The sequence below is a fragment of the Mesoplodon bidens genome (assembly GCF_964165515.1).
Source record: "Mesoplodon bidens genome assembly, chromosome: 11".
NCBI classification, from domain to species: Eukaryota; Metazoa; Chordata; class Mammalia; order Artiodactyla; family Ziphiidae; genus Mesoplodon; species Mesoplodon bidens.
This window is the reverse complement of record NC_138167.1, coordinates 11,088,361-11,108,548: the sequence shown is the minus strand read 5'-3', so window position 1 is coordinate 11,108,548 and position 20,188 is coordinate 11,088,361. Positions and strand designations below refer to the sequence as shown.

Genomic DNA, 20,188 nt, shown 5'->3' with positions numbered 1-20,188 from the left:
CTGTTTGAATAGTGATGGCTTCCCTAATAGCATGAGAAATGGGTACTGGCAACCATTGAATCTACCACTCCCAATTTTTCAAATCCTTCTTGTTCCAAATAATTTATTCTACCTATGTTGTTGTTTTTTATTGAAGTATAGTTGAGTTACAATGTTGTGTTAGTTTCAGGTATACAGATCCTTCTGTACACCTGATTCTTTTCCAATATAAGTTATTAAAAGATACTGAATATAGTTCCCTGTGCTATATAGTAGGTCCTTGTTGTTTATCTATTTTATGTACAGTAGTGTGTATCTGTTAATCCCAAGCTCCTAATTTATCCCTCCCTCCTCCTTTCCCCTTTGGTAACCATAAGTTTGTTTTCTACATCTATGAGCCTTTTTCTGTTTTGTAAATAAGTTCATTTGTATCATTTTTTTTAGATTCCACATATAAGTGATATCATATGATACTTGTCTTTCTCTGTCTGACTTACTTCACTTCATATGACAATCTCTATGTCCATTCATGTTGCTGCAAATGACATTATTTCATTCTTTTTAATGGCTGAGTAATATTCCATCATATATATATACTATGTCTATATATACCTTCTATATATATATACCATGTCTTCTTTATCCATTCATCTGTCAATGGACATTTAGTTTGCTTCCATGTCTTGGCTACTGTAAATAGTGCTGCTGTGAACATTGGGGTGCATGTATCTTTTTGAATTACAGTTTTCACTTTTTTTGGATATGTGCCCAGGAGTGGGATTGCTGGATCATATGGTAACTCTACCTATGTTATTCTATGTTATTTTTCAATTGTGTGTCTCCCCTAGAACATAAATTCCACAAGAGAGCAGAGATTTTGAGATTGTCTATTGCCTACTGCAGTATCTAGATACCTTGTATTTATAAACAGTGTATCTAGATGCAGTGTCTAGAACAATACCTGGAGGAATTATATGCTCAAAAAATATTATTGAAAGAAGAAATATGTCCCTTCTTGAGAGCTCTGAGTTACAAACTTTACTATCTTCTGTGTAAATTAATATTTGCTTTTATTTATAATACGGTCAGATACTTTGTTTCAAAGGCTATGTTCTATCTACATCATTTTGAAATTTATAGACTAAATCTGTATTTGGTTTTCCTCACTTTTATTAATTTTAATTCTATACTGTTTTCCTTTTCATGTTTTTCTAGATTAATCTCTTTTCTCCCATCAAATGACCACCACCTCCTTACTTATTTCAGTTCCATTGACTAAGGATAAGATCTAGTTGGTGGCATCAATTTACTAAATGAAGTGAACAAAATGCACTACATTTAACTGACTACAAAATAAATGTCAGTTTCTCATAATAAATGTCAGTTTGCATAATTAGTCAGCTCTAAACATATTAGAACAATGTAAATACTGAATATTGAAATATTAATATAAATAAGCATTTATTATTGGCAACAACAATGGAAATGTATAGTGAAAATGTGGCTTGGGTGCTTTAAAAACTGTTCCCTCAAATGATTTAAATATGGCCTCTGCAACTTGTTCCCATTTAAATTACTTCACAAGCCATTTCCTCAAATAAGGTACAAAGTCAGTTTTAGCACTTGTTAAATTATAACAAGTTCTCAGTTAGAAGACTATGAATTAATGAAGTTTTATTTTGTAATCTGCATTCCTAGGTTTAATCAAAACAGTGCTTTGGCTTCTTTTAATTGAAGAGAAAAATTAGTGAAAACTACAATAAATAACATTTGATGGTTTGTGCTGGAATACACGCTACGTCTTGAAATTATGACCGACAAAACTCTAAAGCTCAGTTTGAGGACAAATTTTAAGATTTAGGGCTAAATACATGTAGCTAAAATTCATAATTTGTTAGCACCCTGCATTCACTGCCAGCCAACTTTCAAAATATCTGGCTGATAAGGAAGCTGGCAGAGACCCCAAAGGAACAGAAGTTAGTGATACAAAGTAAGGCCTATGTGAATTTTCTGCTACTGGTTTTAGATTACTTGCCTCAGAAGCGTATGCACTGAAATGACTTGATTTTTAGACATATCCACACAATTATTCATAGGACGCACAGTTATAAGCTCCGGACCCTTGTCTGAACACTCAGGTATATCCGTGTTCACATGGGTGGCCATGCTCTCACATGTGCTATGAATTGTCAGGAATGCTGTTCAGAGTTGGCTGATCAAGAGATACACAGCGCAAAGGAACAGGATTTGAGACAGCCCAGGGTTTCCTCTTCAAGTAGGTTTAAAACTTTTTTTTTTTTTCTCACAACTTCCTTCCTGTTCTAACTGCCAGTGCTCAGAAGTCAGCCTTGAGAGACAGAGGCACCCAGGACGGAGACGTGAACCCCTGAATGTAAGTTGAAATACCTTCAGGGTAGGGGAGGCTACAGGTCAGCACAGACAAATGGAGGAATCTCTACACCAGACTGCAGTCCTCTACGGTTTATTTTTTTGAGAGGGGTTGTGCCTCTTTAAAACAAACTTTATGAAAAGAAAGTATTAGGAGGCTTCAGAGAAGGGGAAGTCAGAGCCGGGTGTGGCAGCAGTGACTCAGGGGAGGCACCTCGGTGAGGGAGGGTGAGTGCTGCAGCCCAGGAGATAAATTCTGGATGTCCTGGAAAAGGGCTTTGCGTGTACCCACCGGGCGTGCCTGGCCAGGTTCCTACAAGGTTGGAGCCGGCATCTCGCCAAGCTCAGAAGCAAAAAGACTGTAGATCCAAACTGATACGAAACGCGTTGGTGGATGGTGGGTTTCTGCTAGGGTGGAGATGTGTGGTTTCCTGTTTATAGGCAGACTTTAAAGAGACTGGTTGAAAAGAAAAAAAAAAGGTTCAAAGTTGTCAAATATTAAGCTCTTTTCCACTGAAGAATTTTCTGGGGATATAAGAGAAATGCATAATGAAAGCCTCCCCTAGGGTACAGTGGGATTTAATTATCCAGGGGGGAGCATGGCTATTTACTCAGCACTCTACAGGGATAGCATTTCTACCATTAGCAAAAGCCAGTGAGATGGGCAAAAAGATAAGTGCTGTTGTTGCCAAAGACCATCTCTTTACCTCTGAGAGAACTAAAAGCAAACACAGAAGACACCAAACAATTTATTAAGAGATACATTCTAGAAAAATCCAAGTGGACTCAGATAGGACCCCCAGTCAGTGGGCCTTCAAAATGTCAGGGTCTGAATTTGGCAGCCATGAGAAGTGCTTTAGGTGTGACCTGAAATACTTTCTTCCTTTTTAGAGGATGTCCTAGGCAGCATGTTTTAGAAAGTGGTCTGTAATTAAACTCTAGACCTAGGGTAACTTGTGGCATGGGTCTGATAAACTCTGAGCTGTTCTTCTGCTCAGGGTCGGGGAATGCAGATTGCTCCTACATGGAGGTCCCATAGTCACCCCTTCACGTAGAGACCAAGAACCACTGAATTCAGGGTTAGCATGTTGGAGCCTCAGTGCAGGAATGATCAAGCAAAGGAAATCAAGCAGTCTGTGCTGGCCCCAGAGAGTTCAGTCATAGGCAACCATCATTCACCTTCGCCATTGCTTTGTTTCATTACATTTATAAGGAAACATCCCTCCCAGATCCAGATATGACACAGGCATAGTAAGATCATCTTATTATTTCCTGAGATGTGTGGACTTCTGAGGGAATTGTTCATTCCCCATCCATACCGCACAGATCCAGCACACGTGGAATAACCACATTATAGCCGAACAAAGGCTGGCATCTTCCAGGCATTGGAATTTGGTCCTTATTTGGGAGAACTTGAGTTTGTCCCTCAGGAAGTATCCTCTGAGCAATGTCAAGGTTCTGTTTTCAGTGGAAACTCAGAACAGCAGAGTCAATCTGATGCAAAGATGAGGGCCCCGACCAATTCATGGGAGTGCAATAAATTCCAAACTTCAGCTGGCAGGAAGAGAGGTGCCTTGGGGGGAGTAAAAATTAAGCAGATAGAGAAAGAGAAACAACGTAAGTGGAGGGCCTTCTTTGTGTCAGGTCTGGTATGAGAAATTTATAAATCTGAATTCTGAGAGGACAGGAAGGCTCAGAAGTGTTCAGTGACTTGGCTAAGGTCACACACTGGTGCAAAAAAGAACCAGTAGCTACAATGCCTCAGAGGGACATTTTAGGAAATGCGCATGGAAGAAGTATTCTTTAATCCCACATTCTGAGCATCCTTGTTCCTGGGTCAGTGTTATTGTCACCCAGGATCTTGGGTTAGAGTCCATACTGGCATCCCCAGAAATGGGTCTCATGTTACTCCTGAAACTTCAACATTTATCCATTCAATGAAGAATCCCTCCCTGCTGGTTTGCACACACTCTGGTTTCCACAGCCAGAGCTTGTAAAAATTCACTTGGGTTTTCTTAGAGGGGCTGATAGTCACCATTTGTGCTTATAAAAATTGTCTCTACTTCTGTCTAACTTTTCATGCTTAATTTAAAACCTCTGTGAATGGATCGAGTAGTTGCAGTGTAGTCTTTTGCCCAATAATGGCTGCCTTAATGCAGTTTTCTTTGAGGATTATTTAAAATGAATGTTTGTGGAAGTAGAGTGACTTCACACAGTAGAGGCTCAGGAAAGTTGAATGCATCCGCTGAGTTCTCTCTCCTTTTGCATATGAATCTGGGTGTCCTGGGGCATTGGTCCTAGGACCACCCCCTTTCTTCCTTGATACTAAAATCTATGGATGCTCTGAGTCCCGTGCCCTCAGTATCAGCAGAAGACCAACTGTACTATGAATGTCCAGGAAGGAATGACGTATTATTTCTTGGGAAATAATTATTTCAAGGGAAATGCTAAAGAATTCTGCTTCTAGGAATCTGTACCCTCCTCTGATTGATCTTAATGTTTATTGTATGTAACAAGACACTGTCCTCTCAGGTATTGGGTTGGTTCCTCTTATCCAGCACTGCAGTTTCAGATGTTCTTGGTGGGGCGGAGGTGGTAAAAAGCAGCTCTCAGCTGCTTTTTGGAAGCACCAATTCCTCTAGGTCACTAGGGAATAGTGACACACCAGAAAGGAATCCAGAACCAAGACAGCTTCTGGAGTCCTGAAGGATAAACTTGGATTCCCCAAATGAGCCAAATTACCACGTAGACAGCAAAGCAGACCCAAATCCTCCTCAACTGGCTCTGAGATGGTCCAGCTCTCCATGACCTTCTGTAAAGCTACAACCCCAGATTTGGGGAAAGTGGGCATATCCTGGATATTGGGAGACAAAGATGACAGGGAATGCTGATGCTCACATAGGTACTTCTCTGATGGAAATCCCCTACTTCTGTTACTTCCACATTTCTCTCTCTCTCTCCCTCCACTTTACTCTTTTATCTAATACTCCCGGCCTGTGCATCTAGAAGCATGATCTGGCAACTTTGGGGCATGAGTTAAGTCTCCACTGTGCTTTGCTCCAGAGCCAGAGGGAATTCTCTCCATTAGCTGTGCCTGTGTCTCCTGTCATTTCCCATCATTCACAGAGTGACCCCTGACTTCACTTATGAAAGGGAGCAATAAATAGAATCTAAAATTAAATAGCTTTTTAAAGAAATATAATAGTGACAGTCCTATTTTATGGCTGACTCAGTTCATAAACAATCCTTGCAATTCCCAGAACTTCTTGTCTCTTTTGTACTCCTCAAAGAGACAAAATCTATTTTTAAGAAGGAAGGAGATGACCTTGTCAACACTGCAGATCCAGAAGAAAGCACTGGGGTCTGGCAGTCAGTTACCTTGCTGAAGCTGAAACTGTAGCAAAACAGACAGCGTCACCAGGAAGGGAGGAGAGGAAGGGAATAGAGTGTTATTGAACATCTACTATTGACCAGGATAGTCCAAGAACTTTTCATGTTTTCTCCCACTCTTCAACCCTGTAAAGAAAGATTATTATTCCCACTTTACTGGTGGAAAAACTTGGGCTCAATGAGGTTAATAACTGGCTTAAGTCCCATAAAAAGTCAATCGTGGATGCACATTTTGAATTTCTGGTCCATCGGTCTCGAAGTTCAAGTCCCAGGAGACATACAGGGTCATCTTTCTATGAATTAACCAGGTGATGTGTTTCATCTAAACTCAAGAGTTTTACCTTTTCTTGCCCTCCACTTATTTAGAACTGCATTAATGAACCAGAAGAGTGTGCTCCATCCTGGAGACTGGTAAAATCTCAAGTGCATTTCACTTTCAGTGTCTTGGAAATTTCACTGAATTTGTAAGCAAAGACACCGACTTGTGCTATGTTATACTCATACCATGAGTACCCACCCTAATTTAATTTGTCATTTTAATTGAGCCAGAGAGGATTAAGTTCCTGCCTCAGCCCATCTAAATCTTGGCACTGTTTCACTGAATACTAAACATGGGTGTGTGTGGGTTTGCTGTGAAAATTCACATGTGTAGGCATCTGTGAAGCAGGAAATAGATAACTAGAGTGGTGAGCACATAAAAAAAAAAGCGCATGTGCTTTGGGGCCTTATGAAATATAAAATTGATAATTCTCCATTTCACTTCTACTGTGTAAAGAACCAAAGTCAAAAACACCCTACAAAGAAAGAAACAAACAAAACAACCCTGCTCTTTGTGGGGGTGAGCTGCAGAGGGAGGTAAGCAGACCCCAACAAGAATGTTCTATGCCAATGGGCTGGGTTCTCCCCAACCTCACCTCCACTTCCTCTTTCCCTTTCTTGTTTTACAGCCTTCTTTAACTTAGGAGCATTAGGGTCATTGAATTATGAAGGGGTCTCAGAGATCTTTTAACACAACGATCTCATTTTGCAGAGACCAAAACTGGAGCAGAGGTTTAGTGACTTGCGCAAGGGGACATGGAGCCTAGTTGCACTGAAACCCTCTTTATGTGACACTTCCCTGACTTGCTAAAGCCGCCCTGCAGAGTTTTGCAAAGCAGCACTTACCTCTGCCTGTGCACCCCCCAGGGAGATTCCCACAATGACCAACCGAGCTCTCCAGATCTCTCCAGTTTCATTATTACTTCTTAATAAAGAAAGCTGGAGCGACAGAGCGACAGAGCGTAGAGCCTCAGGTCAGGCCACCCGGGCTCACATATTCATTCTGCCACTTACACAAGTCTTCTTGGGCAAGTTACTTACCTCACCTTTAGGTTCCTGATCTCTAGAAGGGAATGATGATAACGGCCGTCCTTAAGGTTGTGGTGAGGACTAAATGAGATAATCCTCATGACAGCGGTTAACATTTGTGTGATAACTGTTAGAATTATTATCATCAATTACAAAGCCAGCTGTTCTTTAGATGATGAGATTAGAAAAAAGTCTGGAATTTCCATAAAATTCCTATTTTCACTTCAGCAGCACCCATAAAATGGAAAAGAGAAAAATGAGGGAGTTCCCTGGTGGCCTAGGGGTTAGGATTCTGGGCTTTCACTGCCATGGTCCGGGAACTGAGATACTGCAAGCTGCACGGTGCAGCCAAAAAAAAACAAAAAACAAAAAAACAAAAAACAGTAAAAATTATTTAAAAAAAAAAAAAAGGAAAACTGTATTTGTAGTTCAATATACACACACAGGTAGTCTGGGAAACCATTGTCAAGATATATAAACCAGTTGGGGCTTTGGGAGGATCTGAAGTTCCCTGGAAATGAACTGTGAAATTGAAAATGTAGGATCTTTGGGGAATTCACATAAATTTAAAGTAGTAAAACAGAGGTAGGTAGTCTCTTATATACACCGGTGAAATAAGGTAATTGAATGGCAATTTAGCTGACACTTGACTACAAGTAAAGGCCTTAGAAAAGGAAAGCACCTAGAGATGGTCTACCCTAACCCCTCACTTCCCAAGATGAGGAAAGGAAGATCACAGCAGCTGGAACATTTGCTCACAGGGTTACAGCTAGTTAGTGGCAAAGCCAGAATGAAAACTCATGCATGATGAGGCCTATTTCAGTGAGGGAATAATTATCCAAAATCAAATAAATTGACCCAGAACTCTTCCCTAAAACTGCCCCCTGTGCACCATCGCTCTTCTGCTGGGCTTGTGGTCAGATCCAGATGTTACCTGGTATCTTCTCCTGCTTCAGAGAGCCAAAGTTTCAGGTTCACAGACAGTACCCTTGGCTTGAGGCTGAGTGTGTCATTGGTCTGGCCAGGCTTCAGAGACAAGCAAGCTTCCCCTTTAACACTCAACGCTCTGCTTCATTGTTTCCAAAAGTTACAGTTTCAAGGTCAAACTCTTAATCATGGACTTCAGTAGTATCTACAAAGGACTTCAGGAGTCCATGAACCCCTGTACTGCATGCACAATTTCATGGGCTTTTTCCATTTTTCCTTTTATGAGGACCATGACCCTTACCCGATTTTTAAACAGCTTTGTAATCTCCAAAAAGACTAAGAACCATCAGTCAAACAAGCTGGGCTTTTTGATATGGCTAGATTGCTCTTCCTCCAACGTTTTCTCCACTTTGGAGAATAACAAATATCAGTATGTACTAAAGTACAGTGTCTTGTAAATACTGGATGCTCATCATATATTTGTGACCTTAATTTTGCTTTAAAAAGGCCTTTCCCTGAGAAGTGGTTTCCAGTCCTTTATTTGCCATATTATGACATTTTCGTCTTTTTTTTCCAATCAGCTCTTCAGAGTGAACTGGTTTGGGGTCATCTGACTTCATATCTCTTTTTTTTTATGCTATATAATTAGACCAAATTATTTTCATGTAGTCCCGAATTTCCTCCTCTTGACTAGAGTAATCCCACATTATCCTCTGATCTTCAATGTTTTTAAATAAATTTTTGGCTCTTTTTTCTTTTTTTTTCTTTTTTTTTTTGTGGTACACGGGCCTCTAACTGTTGTGGCCTCTCCTATAGCGGAGCACAGGCTCCGGACACGCAGGCTCAGCGGCCATGGCTCACGGGCCCAGCCGCTCCGTGGCATGTGTTCCCGGACCGGGGCAGGAACCCGTGTCCCCTGCATTGGCAGGCGGACTCTCAACCACTGAGCCACCAGGAAAGCCCTTTTGGATCATTTTTATAGAGCAATTATTGTGTCTGTAATGAATCAAGGAAATTTAAAAGTGACACAAGTCTCAGATTCACTAATGAAAAGATCAAGCTCTAGATGACAGATAAATTGACTTGTCAATGATTACACTGTGAGAAGTTAGGAAATGCTGTCCTAGACCAGATCTTTCTCTCTCTGTCTCTCTGTCTCTGTCTCTCTGTCTCTGTCTCTATCTCTCTCTCTCTCTTTTCAAAATTGATATTTGAGGGTGCAGAATTACAGCTCCCTAGGTTAGTAAAGTCACCTTGATCTACTGTGATGTCTTCATCTCATGGTCAAACTTCAAGCACATGACTTGTTAGAACCAAGAAATATATTCCAGAAAGTCCTGCCTATGCGGGCTGAGATGCTTTCATCTGTAGATAGCTTTCCTGATGCTCTGTCTGCAGGTTTCTTATGTGACCTCTACCCTGGATATCTGGTCAGGCTCCAGAGGAGAACCTGTCTCATCTGATTAGTCTCCTCTGGGTTGTTCTTTATGTGTGGCTTAATGGTTGTCCTTAAACTACCCACAACCTACAACCTCCACCCACTGCATCCTTCACTGTTTTTCCAACCAGTTCATTCACTTTCCCTGAGTGTTGTTTGTAACATGAGTTGAGTTAGTCACTCTGTTTATTGTGATCTTCTCTAGAGGCTCAACTCTGAGTGGAGCTGGTTCTGTAGCTGAAGCAAGAGTTGCCATAGGAACAGGCCTACATGCTTCCTGCCTACACAGGAAGTGGACCTGGGCATTGCAATACTGTTTTCAGAGTTGATCAAGAGTCACAGTGTTTGGCTTGTTCTTTTGCTGGAAGAGGACTGATGAGCCAGGAGATATGATTTCTTTTCCTTCCTTTTTTTTTATTCTGTTAAAACTGCTTTTGTTTGGCTTCACTTCCAAATTATTTTTCTTCCTGTTGCCAATAATAGTGACATTGAGACTCAAAACCCTAACTGACTTTGGCCAGACACAGCTTCACTCTCAGGGGACTTTATAGAGATTTGAAGAATCACTCAGGATGAGACGTGATAGGTATTTACTTAGTGTTCTGCCACTTCCAGCACTAAAGCCTTTACCCAAGACAGGGAAGAGAGTTACCCTCAGAGCAGAACAAAAGGAAATCAGGACATCATCTCCTTCTCCAAATATCTCCCTTGTTTCCCCAAATAGCTCCATTGCTCCCAACCATGGGGCCTGAAATTCTTCCAGTAGAGATTTCTTCCTCTAATTTATTAAGACAAGGCATCGCACCCCTCTATGTGAACTTGGGCAATTCTTTTAACCTCTGGGTTTCAAGGTTCTCAATGATTAAATTAGGGTTTGGAATATATTACCTCTAAGGGTCATTTCAGCTCTGAAAAGCTCTGACTATACATGCCCTAAGAGGAATAATTTTTAAATTTATCATTCATTCATCAACACTTATATGTGAATAATTTTATTAGATCTTCCCTCAATGTTTTAACACAAAACAAGTAAATATAAATGATGATGGAAGAAGACAGACCCTAGAGTATGCCCAGGTGAGGTCTTAGAGCATAAGGTCAGTCAGGGGAAATCTCGAGAGGGTAGAGAGGTACTAAAAGGGAAGTGGAAATTGATAGAAGGTACTAAAGACACAGTTACAATTTGTCTGGAGGATTTAGAGTCCTTTGCTATTTTGTATCATTTCAAAAGAACAGAAGATCTTTATATATAGAACCTATTAAGTCAATGAATGAACGCTTATAAAATGGCTGAACTCTTCCAGTGTCTTGGGAGATTCAAGAGAAACACAACACTTAGTACCTGCCCTCAAGGAATTATTAGCAGTGTTGGGTGAAAAACAATCAGACACTCAGGCAGGTATCACAGGGACCTACAACTTCTCATGAGTTAACCTTTGAGCTCTTGCAGGAGTTCAGGGAAAGATTCAATGAATGGGAAAGAGCTAACTTTTTTTAGCATGTACTTGAAACCATCATAACTGGGATTGTACACACTGAGCACTTTGACACTGGCAAGGCTGGCTGGATTTGGAGGACTGTGATAATTTCTATAAGTATATGAGCTAGGGCCACTCATTATCATCCAGGACAGCTGTGCTATGTTGTTTCCCTTGTTTTACAGGATTCCCAAAGAGTTACTTTTTTTCTGTCAGTTTCATTCAGTGAGCAGGAGGGACTCATCACAGTATGGTAACATTCAGGCATGTGAAAGGAAAGCCTGGAATGCATTATATCCTTATTTTGTGAAATAGAATGAGGCTGAATTAGGGGAAAATCTGGAAAATCACTGACAATTACACAAGTTCATTAGGGCAAAAATAATGCTAAGAACAGCCCCACAAACATTGCTCATATCCACTGACTTTTGGCTAATAGACCGTCCTCTCTCTCGCTCTTTCTTTCTCTCCCTCCCTCTCTCTCTAGATCAAAATGACTGAAAAGGCCCCAGAACCACACCTGGAGGAGGAGGAGGAGGAGCTGGATGGCAAGCTCAGTTACAAGCCTCCACCACAGAAGTCCCTGAAGGAGCTGCAGGAGATGGACAAAGATGATGAAAGTCTAGCTAAGTACAAGAAAACGCTCCTGGGGGACGGTCCTGTGGTAGAAGGTGTGTGTGTGCCAAGATGGGGGGCAGGTGGAGGGGCACTGACAAGGCAGACATTTCAGCTACTCAGGAGCAGTTGCAAAGGAAAGTGTACCAAGCGCCTCCAGGGTTAAGTGAGTGAGGTGCAATCTCTATGTGCCGAATCAAGTTATGGACCAGATAATTAAGTTTTCTTCGGAGATAAGGTGCAAGTTAACATTGAAATAGATAAAAATAACACATAGGGAGGGTTTAGAAGGAATGTCAGACTACCACTCAGAATTGTATTCTCTCCACGATTGCTCACATTCTCTCTTTTTCTTCTCTTTCTCGTTCTCACTCCTTACCTAAATAACCATCTCTTCCACATACACGTACGCAATGGCGGACTAAGACATAGCCCAAAGATATGGATGGGCCGCGACTAACCAGCAGAGTACACATAGCCACTCAGGAAATGTCTGCTGTTGATGATTGAGATGGACCTACAAGTACCTGAAGCAGAAATAGCATCACTGGAATTTATAAGGCCACTAAGACCAAGCATGGTGAATCTGCCACTTCCATTTCTATTTCTCCTCCAGATGGAGTTATCCCTTTTCTTTTTTATCTTCTCTCTCTCTCCTACTTTAAATGTGCACACACACACACACACACACACACACAAAGTGCGTAAATACCTTCTCTCTGTGCTTACATTCCCTTTTGAATCCTGCAGACCCAACAGCCCCCAATGTCACTGTCACCCGTCTTACCCTGGTTTGTGAAAGTGCCCCAGGACCAATCACCATGGACCTCACTGGTAAGTGGACACATCTGTTCTGTTCAGTGGCGCCTAACAGCATCACTGGTTTTTGTCCTCTGTCTCAGCAAAAAAAAAAAGAAAAATCCTGGTAAAGTGAATTCTAGTAAGGTATGCTGAGACCAGTTCGCAAATCATAGTTTTCACAGTATTTACTGTGCTTAATGAAAAGCCCAGTCTCTGTCTCTACTTGAAAAGGGGTCAGGTGTAAGTACTGGATATATCTACCTGTATCATATTTACTTCAGATTTTTATCTCCACATGGTAGCAGGAGAATTACTATTTGTGTAAAAAGACTGCTGATGGAAATGTTAAGAAGCAAGCTGTATGCTTCTGAAATGGTAATATTTATACCATCTAAACATCAGAGAAAATATTGACCTTACCTCAGCTACAGAACTTACCCGAAGACAGGAAGCAATCTAAGACCTCCTGAATAATGCTAGGAATTCCACTGTTAAATACACATTATTTAACTTAAAGCTCTGATTCTTTTAAAGAAGCAACTTCCCCCACTAAAGATGTACAAATGAACCTGTTATTTTCTTTCACTTTATTGTGACAAGGGTCAAGTCCTTTCCTGAGACTTAGGTCTGGAGGAAATGAGGAGAGATGGGAAGGGGGCTGATTTGGGGAAAACTGGCAAATGGGAGGAATGAGGAAAGGACCACTGAGCTAGGGGTTGGGGGCATGAAAGGCAGGTCTTAGTAAAATACAAACAATTATTACCAGATTCAAAACCATGGACTCATGAGACAGAATATAGCATGACTCTAGAACAGTAGGCTTAGCAGCCAGGAGGTGGTTCCCCTCACACAGGACACATCCACTGTTTACCTTATATGGGCTTTTTGTCAGAGAGAGGAAATTGGAGGCTAAGACACACTTCCTAATCAACCGAAATCATTACAGCATACATTCAACTACCTCCACGTTCTAGCATCTCTCCAAGAGAGAAACTCTCTCTCTCTCTCTCATCAGACCTCAGACCTCTTCCTGTGTGAAATTGCATAAAGTTACCGGGTACAGCCATCATTTTGCAAGATAAGGTCTGAATTGGCGCTAAGGAAACCTGCTCTGTTCAGAAGGGCTTGATGATGTTGCAGGGAAAACTTGGTCTCTGTCCTCTTTTCCCAGCAGCAAGAAAACCAAATTCAGGTTTCTGTCACAAAAGAGCTATGGAGGTGAATCCCAGATGTATACATAGGATGCTGGTACCAACTCTGTACATGAAGCAGCTGCACAGAACTGTGCAAAACATACACACACACACACACACACACACAGTCACCCCGAATGTCAAATTATACAGGATCACATTGGGAGAGGAGCAGAGAAAGATCACCTCTCTGACCAGGGTACAGGAATTAGGGGCAGTTCTCAGTTTTATGGAGCCTGAAGCTTTTATAACTTAAGTGATGTTTCCTTTTCCTTAAGAAAAATAATATGAAATTGCAAATGCAAAAGCAAAATTAAGTACCAAAGTGAAATTTTTTTAGAATGATAAAAAGGAACCAAATGAGTACATTTTTTAAAGCTAGAAAACACCACAGATGCTAACAAATCTACAAAAACAAATAGCTGGCACTCATATAATATTTTTCTCCTATTTCTTTATTTGAGGGGTGGGGGCGGAGTCTTTAACCATAACGTCTTACATATTCTTAAGGTTGCAGTCAAACTTGGGGAAAAGCTCTATCACTTTTCTTTCACATCTGGCTGCAAGATTTCAGGCATTTCAAATGTGTGTTTGTGCAGCAACTAATCTCAGACATTCTTTGACTTGAGGACCATGTGGACCATGTTGCTCTGAGGAGCCCAGCAAGTGGCTCTGGAGCTTCAACTTCATTCATCTCCTTGTGAATGTCCTTCTGAGGAGAATTAACTCTTTCAAAATCCACTTCTACAGGGGATCTGGAAGCCCTCAAAAAAGAAACCTTTGTGCTAAAGGAAGGGGTTGAATATAGAGTCAAAATTAACTTCAAAGTAAGTATCTCGTTTTGTATGTTTTAATAAAGTTTAAATCCTTCCTATAATCAGAGGAAGAAAAAATCAAATTCCTTGCATTATCACGTTGGCATATTTTTTGTTTATTTCTCTTTTTTTCCCTGGACTGTCCTCTCCCCAATCCTGGGCTCTACCTGTTACAGGTGCACCTTTGCTTCATGCCTTCTTCCAGCCAGGACCCTTCCCTTGGACTCTCCCTTGATCACTGAAGCCAATGGGATCCCTCTCCTGGGACCTTCTAATACTCACATCCACAAGACGCACATTACTTTGTATTATACCACTTGTATCATTTCTCCCCTATTCAGCCTAAACACCTTGAGATAGGGAGAGACTATCTATCCCTTCTTTGCAATATTTCAAGCAAAACTTTGTAAATGGTAGATATTTCATGACTATTCATTGAGAAATAGATAAATGAATGAATCAATTAATAGGAAAAGAGAATAGAACAGCTATAATTGCTCAAAGATATATAAATCCAGGGGGTGTGGTGCTTGATAAATAACTGGAAATTACAACTTAGTTGTAGAGCAGGTAAACAAGTAAGAGCAAAACTAAATAGGAGATAAACTGACATAGAGTGAATAGGCCCATATCTCAGCAAGCAACCAAAATCAAGGAGAAAAGTAACCTTGACTTTGAAAACAAATGAGTTAGAAATTCACTGTTTGCATTTAATTGCTTGTATGTTCCTTGGTTGCCCCTCACTCCCACTTGGTCACTTCCTCCAGGGCTTGGGCTCCACCAACAAAGACCCCATCTGCCCTCTCTATTTGCACACCAGCCCTTCTTTCTCAAAGGTTCAGGATATGATTCAGGGTCTTTGGACAATCATTCCCCACCACATACAAATATGCCTCAAAATAATTTCCTTCTGAAAATATTTGTTGACGCCTACTCTATAATAGACACTCTATAATAGTCACTTACTTGTTTCCTGTATTTATTACTAAAGCACCTGAGAGTTTAGTAAGGCATTGTATCCAAATATGCTTCAAATGGGTTTCACATCAGTCCAATTTCGAATCATTAATGCTACTGCCTTAATTTTTCAATTTAATAAGCAGTTGGGATTGACACATATACATTAATATGTATAAGATAGATAACTAATAGGAACCTGCTGTATAAAAATAAATAAATAAAATTCAAAAAGAAAATGTTGATGTGAATAAGATGAGAAGGAAAGGTCTGGTGCATGGGCTTCTGCCATGGGTGGGAAGGCCGGGGTTGGGTCCTCGGCAGTCAGGATTACACATGAAGGCGATGGAGGAGGTGGGCACAGAAAGCAGTTTTCAGGTCCCATCCACTTCAGAGATTTGGCCTTGTCTCTAACAGGGAAAGATCACTCTCTATGTGTAACCCACATAAAGTCGAACCGCCCTGTGGCCTGTCCCAGCGTGGATCGAGGAAGAAACCCCAGTTCAAAACTGAAAATATGTAATTGGAAAGTGATTGAAATCTTTACTGATGTCTCTTGAAAAATGTCCAGGAAAGTTTGCATTCATAACACCAGCAACACACCCTAGAATCCTCTTTCATTCACTCTCTTAGTTGTTCTCAAAGTTCTTCTCTTTCTTCCTCAAAACTTAACAACACTCTCCAAAAACTGGGATGGTTCTTTGAGTTTCTTCCCCTTTTCCTTCTGCCTCCCAAGGAGATGTGGTATATGGGATTTCCATGGCCCTCACTTTTATTCATGCTCCCAGTAAACTGTCTTTTCCTGGGGTGGAAAAGACAACTGGGAGGGATGTGCAAGCAGAGGAAGAGAATAACTAGGAATATTTATACTTTTCTTTCGTCTGTCTTCAACCATATTTATATTAAATGAGCACTCTATTGAGCAGTAGAAAAACAGGAGTCTCTTTATTTTAAAGCCCTTATTTACTACTCTGCCACCATTCCTGTTTTTTGGTCTTTTAACCACCAGACCACATCTTCTACTAGGCCCAGAAGACCAGCTTAGAGACTTCTAGAAAGATGCATTCGTTTTTCCTATTTCTATGAGTCACATGTAGAGGTCAGAGGAATTAGAAAGTTTGAGTTTCATTTCATCACAGTTTCTTCAATGAAGCTGTTTTCATTCTGTCTGCTTTTGGTAGGTTTATGCTACAGATTTTACTGAGTGACACTTTCAAACCTCAGCTGGCAGTGTTCACTGCTATGCTACCTCATTGCCAACAAAACAAAATGTAGCACTGACAGATTGCTTTAACTACTCTGTCCAAAACAAAAAGGGAGTCCTACCTATTGTTGAGGAGAAACTATTTTTAAGATGCTTTAATTCTTACATCGGTGAACAATTAACCAAGCCATCCAGCTAATGCTGCCATGCCCACTTTAATTTGTTTGTATAAACATGACCACTGTATAAAATTAACAGAGAGACCAGTTCAGTCCTAGGTAGAATGAATCATGGAAAAACAAAGTGCTTGGGCTGTCTATATTTTCATTCTGCTTTAGTAAATTTTCTTTGAAAGGCTTGGGAAAGTGGCAAGATCTCAGACAACGTCTGAAAATGACAGCCATCCAGAATACTTGCCAGATGCAAATGGATTTCACCCATTATTTACATATGAGGGGGATGTTTTCCTGTGACCCATCTCCTCATCTCTAGACTCCAATCACAGTTACATTACAGGCAAAGTCATCTTCTAGACCTGATTTTCCATTACGGCTTTTCTCTTTGTTTGTTTTTCATATGTTAGGTGGATCATTTCTGAAGTTAGGATTTTTCAGATATTTACACAATAGTTTCCACTGGTACCTTTGTAACCTAAAACAAGGATGGTCTTCTGGCCAGTAATATCAGGGAGGGGAGATCAAGACCATTCTCCGGACCATTGAGGAAGGAGAAATGTAATGAAGAATATTGAGACAATGTTGTAATTAACCATCCCACCCCGGACACCAAAAATCACAGGATTAGACAGTTACACCTGGATTGGTAACATTGAGTCTTGTGACCTCCTGTCTCCAATGTCTGCCTCATCACTGCGCTGAAAGACAGTAGTAACTTATTCTGAATCAAATCTTCAGTCCTTTCGTCCTCAGAGAACCCTCAGCTAGGTAGGATCAGCATGAAAGATGAGGAAAAATGAAAGATCCTCTCTAATCTGAATCGCTTGGATCCTTCCCACCTACAGGTGAACAAGGATATTGTGTCAGGACTGAAATATGTTCAACACACCTACCGGACTGGAGTGAAAGGTAAAGTATCCACACTTTCCACTGTCCCAAACTCTGCTTCTCACTGACACTTAAACTTCAGGTTATTAGCAATTTTTTTTTTTTTTTTTTTTGCGGTACGCGGGCCTCTCACTGTTGTGGCCTCTCCCGTTGCGGAGCACAGGCTCCGGACGCGCAGGCTCAGCGGCCATGGCTCACGGGCCCAGCCACTCCGCGGCATGTGGGATCTTCCTGGACTGGGGCACTAACCCGTGTCCCCTGCATCGGCAGGCGGACTCTCAACCACTGCGCCACCAGGGAAGCCCTGTAAAGTTCCCTTTTACCTGAAGGTGTCACACAGCATCCCCCAGAAGTATGAAACAATAATGTGTAGGTCAGTTCCTCCAAACCAATCAATGAGGGCTAGGGAAGACACTGATCAATTTGCATGACATAGAGAACCACTCAGTGACTCAAATGCCACAGAAGACTGTTAACCTGAAAGACCTTGGTTGATCCTTCCAATACCTGGTCTCATGAAAAAAAATAGTTCAGTTTATTATTTTCCTTTGGGCGTAAAGACTGTGGTGCTTCACTCGGGCAAGAGGTCGATGAGGTGTCTGTAGCTGTTCCTCCAAGCTTATTCAAAACAACAGCCAACGAAATGTCACCTGCCTGCCTACCTTTACTTATACTTTCTAATCCCTACTATTCTTTTTTTTTTTTTTTTTCTTTTTTTGCGGTAGGCGAGCCTCTCACTGTTGTGGCCTCTCCCGTTGCGGAGCACAGGCTCCGGACGCGCAGGCTCAGCGGCCATGGCTCACGGGCCCAGCCACTCCGCAGCATGTGGGATCCTCCCAGACCGGGGCACGAACCCATGTCCCCTGCATCGGCAGGCGGACTCTCAACCACTGCGCCACCAGGGAAGCCCAGCCTACTATTCTTAATATATATCCCAGTTACCTATTAATAACTTTGGTTGGCTATTTTTACCATCTGTCCCAGTTCATCACTATTTTTTTAACCAAACTATTGGTTTTTCCTTTCATTTAATTATTCCATCCATGAATTCTGTTCATTCTGATCCCCAGCTGTTACCTTATCTCCTCCAACTGTTCATAGAATGATAGTTTGTAGATAGAAGACCCTTGAAGTTCATTATATAGAAAAGAAAGAGAGGCTCCAAAGTGTTAGGTAGTTGCAGAGCTGAAGCCAGAACTCACGTCTCAACTAGTTGGAGATATTTTTTTTTATGGAGATAGAATTGACATATAGCATCGTATCATTTTGAGGCTTATAGCATAATGATCTGATATATGTATATATTGCAAAATGATTACCAAAAGTTTAGTTAATACCCATCACCACACATAGTTACAATGCTTTTTTCTTGTGTTGAGAACTTTTAATATCAACTCTCTCAGCAGCTTCCAAATATACACTAGAGTACTGTTAACTATGGTCACCATGCTGTACATTACATCCCCAGGACTTACTTATCTTATAACTGGAAGTTTGTACCTTTTGACCACCTGGGACTTTTTTTATGGTATAATCTGCTACATCTCCATAAAGAGTCTTGATTCCCATGGATTTAGGGCACTGATTCCCCACCTTCCTGAATCTCAAAATCAGCTGTAATGTGTTTTAAAGACACTGATTCTTAGCAGATCACTAAAGTTTGGGAGTGCGTCAAAGAATAGTGTATTATTAAAAAGAACTCCAATTTTTAAAAAAAATGTTTTTAAGAGAAAAAAAAAAAAGTTGCCCCAGGTAAATCTGGTGTTTAGCCAGGATTGGAAACCATTGCTGTGGGCTTTGATCATAGTGAGCTGTGCTCCAAATTCTTCAGTGTGCAGTGTTTGTTTTCCCTCTACCAGGCTTTCACCCTAATGAACTTTTCTTTCTTCCTAGTGGATAAAGCAACATTCATGGTTGGCAGCTACGGGCCTCGGCCAGAGGAGTATGAGTTTCTGACTCCAACTGAGGAGGCCCCCAAGGGCATGCTGGCTCGAGGCACTTACCACAACAAATCCTTCTTCACGGATGATGACAAGCACGACCACCTTACCTGGGAGTGGAGCCTGTCCATCAAGAAGGACTGGACGGAATGAGCGCCCCTGCCCACCCCTTTCCCTACCTTTGCCACCCAGAAGAGCCCCGCCCCTCCTCCCTGACCACAGCTGAGCCCCTTCTCCAGCAACCTCCACCTTCTCTTATCGCTGCGTCCTCTCCCACACTGTCTCTCACAGTGGTACCCTGAGCAAGATGCTTAAAACCCAGGCTTTAATCCTGCCCCCACGCTTCTGATCCCCTCTCACAGCCAGATCTCCCCAGTTCTCCATCCCAATAGACAATCATTTAATATTCCCTCTTTTATTCCCATTCGAGCAACTAGAAGCCAGGAAGTGGGCAAACTAGCACTAACAGTCCTTTTGCCTTGGGTCCCTGTATCTCTGTCCCATCCCTGGATTCTCCTGTGGTTGCTGCTGGTTCACTGAAGGTCCCTAATCACATTCCCTGCCAACTGGGGTTCTTCTTTATTGGGAGACACTGTAAACAGCACAAGAGTACAAGAATAAAACAGTTGTATGATCCGACTGAGACCCTCAT

At 41.4% G+C, this 20,188-nt stretch overlaps 1 protein-coding gene across 1 annotated transcript; it reads left to right on the top strand.

The window, feature by feature from the left end:
• Nucleotides 1-2,298: 2,298 nt before the first annotated feature.
• Nucleotides 2,299-20,175, top strand: ARHGDIB (Rho GDP dissociation inhibitor beta). The gene is made up of 6 exons (XM_081249968.1): nucleotides 2,299-2,371; nucleotides 11,435-11,618; nucleotides 12,313-12,396; nucleotides 14,307-14,383; nucleotides 17,554-17,617; nucleotides 19,490-20,175. The coding sequence occupies exons 2-6, from the start codon at nucleotides 11,441-11,443 to the stop codon at nucleotides 19,687-19,689; spliced, it is 603 nt and encodes a 200-aa protein (XP_081106094.1). The 5' UTR covers nucleotides 2,299-2,371; nucleotides 11,435-11,440; the 3' UTR covers nucleotides 19,690-20,175.
• The last annotated feature ends 13 nt before the right edge of the window (nucleotides 20,176-20,188 follow it).